This window comes from Galeopterus variegatus, unplaced genomic scaffold (assembly GCF_000696425.1).
Source record: "Galeopterus variegatus unplaced genomic scaffold, G_variegatus-3.0.2 Scaffold8076, whole genome shotgun sequence".
NCBI classification, from domain to species: Eukaryota; Metazoa; Chordata; class Mammalia; order Dermoptera; family Cynocephalidae; genus Galeopterus; species Galeopterus variegatus.
In genome coordinates this window covers 5,871-13,667 of record NW_007734187.1, presented here as the reverse complement: position 1 = coordinate 13,667, position 7,797 = coordinate 5,871, and the positions used below count along the sequence as shown (strand labels likewise).

The following is a 7,797-nucleotide window of genomic DNA, read 5'->3' as shown; positions in this document are numbered from 1 at the left end:
ATTCTGGGACAGCTGCATCTGGCACGGACCTCAGACTGCTTCTACTCATGGCGGAAAGCAGCAGGCAGCCGGGGGTGGGGGGGTACAAGCTGATCACATGGTGAGAGGAAGCAAGAGAGAGAAGCAAGAGAGACAGAGAAGGTGCCAGGGTCTTTTTAAGCAATGAACTCTCACGGGAACTAATAGAGCGAGAACTCATTCATTAATCTCCCCTCCCCCAGGGAGAGCATTAATCTATTCATGAGGGATCCGCCCCCATGACTCAATCAGTTTCCAACACTGCCACGTTGGAGATCAAATTTCCACGAGTTTTGGAGGGGACAACACATCCAAACTACATCACATGCAGTCTCTAGAAAACCCTACACTTGGGAAAGAATGACAGTAAAAAAAACACAGATAACGTCTTAGTATTACTGTGAAAAAGTTTTGGACCACCATCAGAGTCCTGAGTTCCCTCAGAAGTCCCTGGACCATACTTTGAGACTCCCTGACTTAGAGAAGAGAACAAAGAAGTGAAAAATTATTAGTTATTGGGTATGGTGATACCCAATAACTAATTATTATTATATACAGTTTATAATTTATTGGCCATTATGGTTCATGTGTATGGTTATCTAATGTGAAAAACTGTGGGAGCTTAAAATGTCACTTGAGTCTTACATCTTCTTTAACCAAACCCGGTCATACAGAGCTGGGTGTGAGATAAAGTTGGAGCATGCTGCAGTCCAGTTCTGAATTCAGTCATCTGAAATACGTGATGTGATTCAGGTTACATAGAAAAGGGCTTTTTCTCTCTATGGAGAGTTGGAATAGTGACTAAAGAAGAGTTCTCTAAAATTGGAACCTTCATTCGTTGCTGGTGAGAATAGAAAAGAGTCTGGCAGTTCATGAAAAGGTTAAACATAGAGTACTATATGACCCACCAAATTTACTCCTAGATATATATACTCAAGAGAAGTGAAATGTATGTCCACACAAAAACCTGTACAAGAATGTTCATAGCAGCATTATGCATAATAGCCAAAAAGTGAAAACAGCCATAAATGTCCATCCACTGATGAATAGACAAACAAGATGTGTTATATCCATACACAGAAGAATTACCCAGACATAAAAAGGAAGATTACTGATACACACAACAACATGGATGAACCTTGAAGACAGTCACAAAAGACCACATGTTGTTATAATTCCTAATGAAAGAAGACAGTCACAAAAGACCACATGTTGTTATAATTCCAGTTATATGAAATGTCCAGAATATGCAAATCTATAAAGACAGAAAGTAAATTAATGATCACCTAGGGCAGATGAGAGGAATGCTACATGAAAAATGTTTCTGTATATTGTTAAATTGTAATATCTATTATGTGGTCAGTGTTCCCTTTATAAGTACTCATAATTCTTCACAATATCAAGAGTTTCTCTCTTTTAAAGAACTAATGAATCTGCTTTTTTGTTTGTTTCATTTTAATACTTTTTAATATCAGATAAGGAGATCACTTTTACTTGTGTTTCTTTTGGCCTTGGCTGCTATTATTAAATTCTCCATCACAGAATAGCTAGATTAGGCAACTGGTATATTTTCTTTTTTTCTTCTGCACATTTGATTGTGGGTTTTTAAGGTTTTTACACAAACTAAAAGGTACATGTGTTATTGGAACATGTTTGCAATCTTTATAAGAGGTAGTTGGGGTTTAAATTAAAAACAAGTAAATATAAAAAGTATACCTTGAAAAACTAGGCAGCGTTTGCCAAGATAGAGTTCTTCTGTGTAAAATGGCAATATTAGTTTTCAGGTATAAAAATAATATTTATTATTGAACTAAGCTTTTAAAAAGTGGTGAGCTCGTAGACACTGGAATTGTTCAAGCAGATGCTGGATGGTGCTCTGTTTGTAGATACTGTAGTGGTGAATCCTGTACCGGGTGAGAGATCAGACTAAATATGGCCTCTAGTGTTCTCCCAGTCTTAAGACTTATCATTCTGTGATTGAACTGAAGAATAAATTTTGGATGATACCAAGTACTGTGGTAATTTTAAAATGGATAATTTTTATTCTAAGAACTTATTTGAGTTCAGAGTTCTAGACATAAAACATAAAAGAGGTAAGATAATTTAGTGTGAAAAGATATCAAGAACAGATACTACTGCTACATTGCCTAAAGAAACTCAGTGTAGCTGTCGTTCTGAATGTGTGTTTTCAATTGTGCTGCAGCTCTGCTAGGATGAATTAGCTATACAGTGTGCCCCTAAATATTGCTAGTGTATTTTAAATGATTTATTTAAACACTGGAGTATATCTTTTATACTCCTATATATATATATATACATACATATATATATATATACATACATACATATATATATATATACATACATACATATATATATATATACATACATATATATATACCTCAGTGTAGCTGTCGTTCTCAATGTGTGTTTTCAATTGTGCTGCAGCTCTGCTAGGATGAATTAGCTATACAGTGTGCCCCTAAATATTGCTAGTGTATTTTAAATGATTTATTTAAACACTGGAGTATATCTTTTATACTCCTATATATATATATCTGTATTTTAAAAATAAAACACACACACATGAAAATATCAGCATAAAGAAGGGGATAGATGTATGGATAGATGGATGGATGGGTAGATAGATATTCTCATTAAATCCCCCTCTGTCACTGAAGATCATCCATGTAAATGATCTAAAAGTACAATTTGGGTTGTGTCCAGAAGACCTTGGTCACCAGCTCAGTTTTGCAGCATTCAGGGCTGGTGTTTCATGAGTATTTCTGCCCAGTTTTGCTCTTACTGTTGTTATTAGGATTTAGGTTTTGCAGAATTTATTAATAGCCTAGCATCAATTTGAGATTATGTCTGTTGGTCTATAAATATAATTTATTTCTATTTAATGGGGCAGTCAGGTGCTCAGATCTGCCACACCTGAACAATTAGAGATGTAGGAAGAAGTTAATAAAAGTGTACCATTGGAAAATTTAGGTTACAAAATTGTCTTCTAAAAACCAGGTGGTAAGAACTCACTGGAGGCTGGAACCTTGCAATAAGAGATGAGCTTTCCAAAAGCCATGTATAGTGCAAATACAGTACATAATAAAGCATGAAGGAAAAGCAAAAGTTTGTTTCTTTGCACTTGTTTTCTTCTGCCACATTCAGGTGGAAGTTCAAGTTTTAGGGGTTCAAGTTTTTAGTTGTTAAGAAATGCTTTTGAAAAAGGAAAAAGGAAAGAGATAAGAGGGAAGGAGAGAAAGAGGAAAGAAAGAGCCTGTGGATCAGAGGAAATGCACCAGTTTCCTTTTGGGATTGAGTTTAAGTCTTGTAAGTAGCAAATTACTAACACTGCCAAGTGTGGTTAGATCTAATATATCTTGGACTGAGACATTATCTAACAGTCTTAATTCCTTATAGTGAGGGATTTTATAGGCATTCCTAATTTTGTCCGTGTGAAGAGGATTGGATGTTCTGCAGGTCCACAGAGTGATCCTAGTCGATGAGAAAGGAAGGTAAGATTATGAGAGGATAAGGGTTAATGTGAAGGACTCTGAGGCAGCAGAAAGCACACGTGGGAGTTTCATGCTTTGTGTGCCGGTTATGGATAACTTTTAGAGCTACCTGTAAAGCTTGTTGCTGAAACACATGAAATTTCATCACATATTATCATGTATTGTGGATTTCTTGTTCTTGAGAAACTCTACAACTCTAGTCAAGACTTGTTTGCAGAGAAAGTTTGGAACCCTTGTTTGGAAGGCATCCTCCGTCTTAAAAAACCTATTGGGAATAATTCTCATTCTAATCATTGCCACTCACATTTGTGGTCTGTGGATTTTGGAGCATGAAACAATAAGAAAAACTACTTTTAAATTTGGTGTCGAGATGTGTATAGGGAAGGAGAAAATAGCGGACTCAACTAGTTTTTTTCAGACTCATTTAAAGGACTGCAGAAAGAGAAATTCTATGGATTTACTTCCTTTTGTGTTCGCCTTTAAGCAATTTTATAAAGAAATCTGGACCCAACCTCTTCTTCCCTTTAGGATGAACATTTTAAGTTATCTGGGATAATTTAAATTCATGGAAGTCATCTTATAAAGAGGGAATAGCTCTGGATAAAAAGAAAACTAATTGTTCTCATTGTACTTTTGAGGTGTCTTTAGGGCTGGATTTGTCTACTATCTAGTTTTCAAGTAAAGACTTAAAAAGCAACTTACTTCCGTGGGAAAGCTATTCATTGAAATATTCTGCTCTTTTTGTTGTTCCCTATTCTTTTTTAAAAGATAAAAATATAGTTAAATATATGAATAAATGAAATAATTATTTGGGGAAGATAAAAAGATTATTAAGATCTAGATAATAATCTTTGTTCCTTGGGCAGCTGCAAAGAAGAGTTGGACTTTCTTTTCACAGAGCAGGCCTGAGTGGTCCCCATTGCTTACCCTTTGGTGAGATGATCAGACACAGGCATGAAACATCGATTCTTTTTTATCAGATTCTCCTACCAGGGCAGTAGAGGATTATGGAGTGGAAATATTATTACTGTGTAGTCTGTGTGTGTATTTTCAAAAAGTATATACGCAATATGTATCATTTCTTTGTTTCTTTGTGTTGGGAGGCAGTTATCTATAGGTCTTTCACATTTCTGAACATCTTATGAGCAGAGGTTCTGACTGTTCTGGACAATCTTTTCAAGAATGTTTGCATAGTGAATAACCTAGGGCGATAGAAAGTATCTCCCTCTAGATCAAAGGACAGGTTTGCTTATTGTTCAGTATAATGAAGTAAATGTCTTCCTCTAGAACAAAGGGCAGACATACTTACTACCCATTATAAAAGATTTGAGTTTCCTAAGCTCAAGATTATATCCTGTAATATAGGACATTGAGTGTGCAGGTATTATACTTGGCCCTCTTCATGTAACTGTGGGAATAGGGGTTCAGGGAATTGATGCAAATGTTGATATTCTAGCTACTGTTATTGATGTGAATGCTAAACTGTTCTTTGTCTCTGACCTAGGAATCTCCTATCTTCTAGGACCTGTGAAACTGGCAGATTAACTTGTTAACTTGCAAATATGGTGAATAGTAATGACTCATTAAATAGAATGTATTTGGAAAGATTTCTTGGAACTTATAAGTTTTTCAATTTTTAAGAAGTTCATTTAGTATATTATTTCTCCTTGCTTTGATATAGGGTTTGTTTATAATGTCAGCCCATATATGGAGTATCATCCTGGTGGAGAAGATGAACTAATGAGAGCAGCAGGATCAGATGGTACTGACCTTTTTGATCAGGTAAGGTACTGAAAGTAATCAAAGTATTACAATAGAAGAGTACTCATAGATTTAGTAGTATGACATTTGTACAAAGAAAGAAAATAGTTGCATGAATTTCAGATGTGTTGGCTTGAATTTTCAAGTATGGGAAGATGCTCACAAATAGCAACTGTTCATTTAATTTGTCCTTGAATTATTTTATTAAAATTTTAGGGATGGTTTCAAATCTGTTATCTAGGAGTCAGCTCTTAAGTACTTGCTGCCTCTGCTGGCAAGTTTTTACTGAGTCTTCATTAATTTTAATAATGGTGATGATTGACTTATGGGAGGCAGTGACAATTGGTAGAAAGGACATTGGGATCTGCTGCTAACTTGCTGAATTACTTTAAACAAGTCAGTTATCTTCTTTGCTTATAGTCTTTTCTCATTTGGGGATTGTTATATATTCAGCCTGCCTCACTATACTGAACCTGCCTATCATGTAGAAAGTTAGATGAAGCTGATTAATGGATAGAAAACTTATTTTTCCTGGAGTGAGAGGTGAGTTTCTGTATGGGTTATCTCAAAAGATATTGATATTTAAATTTGTCATTTTTCTACTTCATTTATTAAAAACAACATTAGCTCTTACACTATTTAAAAGTCATACAGAATATGTTTATTACCATCAATTTGCTGAGACAGCAGTCTTTAGAAGGGTAGAAATTTGCTTTCATCTCCCATATTCTTTATTTTGTATTTTAATGGTGATTAATCATGTTGTAGGACTAGGTGTTTATCATTCGAGGTACCTGAATCAGACTGGATTATTTTATAGTTTTTTTTTTATCAAATACAATTTGATTTCTGTTCCTCCTTTGGAATCAATACAATTTGATTTTTGTTTCTCATCCATTTTAGGATTTGTTTTTTGGCCAGGTTGCCAGAAATATAATTTATTTTATATTTAAAAGTTCTTAAATGCACGTGCTTAAATGGCAGAATATCATTTGCTATTAATGTTCTTTCTGGGTTGGGAAAAATTGTGTTTGCATATTGGTCCTTTTTTAAAAAAAAATTTATAAAGAAATAGAATTTATTTCTTACACTTTGGGGGCTGGGGAAGTCCAAGGTCTGGGGAACACATTTGGTGAGGGCCTTGTTCTGGGTGGTGACTCTACAGGAACACCTGCATATTGGTCCTTTTTTAAAAAAAAATTTATAAAGAAATAGAATTTATTTCTTACACTTTGGAGGCTGGGGAAGTCCAAGGTCTGGGGAACACATTTGGTGAGGGCCTTGTTCTGGGTGGTGACTCTACAGTAACACCTTCCCACCGGTCTTAATAGCATTCTCCTTGGGAGGTTCTTATTGCTGTTTTAAGGCAACTTCTCATTGTCTTTTGGTATTGGTTATTATCTAGCAATGAAAGCCAAATAGAAAGGTTTAGGAACATTTGCCTAAAAACATGCCATACTTTTCTCTTGTGTCTGCCCTATAACCTCTTGATGCTGACTGTACTCTTCCACAAGAAGAATTTCCAGTAAAGTCTAGTCTGTCTTACATTCCTTAGTGTTGTGAGGTTGTATGGACCTTATTTAAGGAAAGCGTGTTTTGAGGAATTCACAAGAACTGCTATATTGTTAAGTTCTTTAGCAGTTAAAATAATACTTTAGTTACCAGATTGCTGCATTCCCCTTGGCTTTAATGATACCAGTGATGTTTAAATTATTTATGACTTTCACTTATCATGAACGTAGACAGCTTTATATTCTAGAAACTATGGTGAAGCTTATTGTGTCATTCAATATAAGAATTTAGTTATGCCTAGTGTTCCAGTTGTACGAAGAACATTAATCTCTTTTCTGTCATAATTCTGTTTTCAGTTTTGATCCCTCTGCTGACCTCTTGTCTTGCATTTCCAAATGCCAGATGGGCAATTTGATAACCTGTTGGCACTTCAACTCAGTGTGCCCTCAAACAATATCAGCTCATCTTTAATAGATCTGCAACATAACCAGTGCTATTTTAGACAAACCCAAGTACAAAATGGCACCGTCCACTTCCTCTCCTCCCCTCCCCTCCCCTGTTCTCTTTTATAAGAAGCCTTATGGTTTCAGAGAAAATGAAACTTACTGCGTTTCAGCATGCACAGAACTCTCCATTCCCATGACCTAACTCAATCCCCACCCCGGAATTACATCATCCAGCTCTTGGTGCCAACATACCAATATAAGCTTCCACTGCCCTATGTTAGTGGCTGTCCCCCATTTTCAGGGCAGCCCCAGGCTGTCCTCCATTTTGAGTACAGCCTGGCAGATTTCTTTCTTCAATAAAGCTTGAATAGTACTCGGCATCTCGGCTCACTTTCTTTCATTATGGTGCCAAAACCCAGGAAGGGTCTTGGCTGGACCGTCAGACAATCCCCTCTCTTGGGTTGATTGGTTCCCACCCACCCTTCCTGGACCTGCCAAAGCCAGATGCCTCTGGGACTCTCTCCTTTTGCCGTTTCAGACCAATG

General features: G+C 36.1%; 1 protein-coding gene across 1 annotated transcript in view; it reads left to right on the top strand.

Moving 5' to 3' along the window:
- Positions 1-7,262, top strand: part of LOC103608156 (cytochrome b5 reductase 4-like) — a 37,946-nt gene extending 30,684 nt beyond the window's left edge. The window contains exons 3-4 of the mRNA XM_008592597.1: positions 5,215-5,315; positions 7,163-7,262. Of these exons, the coding sequence (XP_008590819.1) occupies positions 5,215-5,315; positions 7,163-7,168 (107 nt within the window). The 3' untranslated portion in view covers positions 7,169-7,262. The remainder of the gene's footprint in view (positions 1-5,214; positions 5,316-7,162) is intronic.
- The last annotated feature ends 535 nt before the right edge of the window (positions 7,263-7,797 follow it).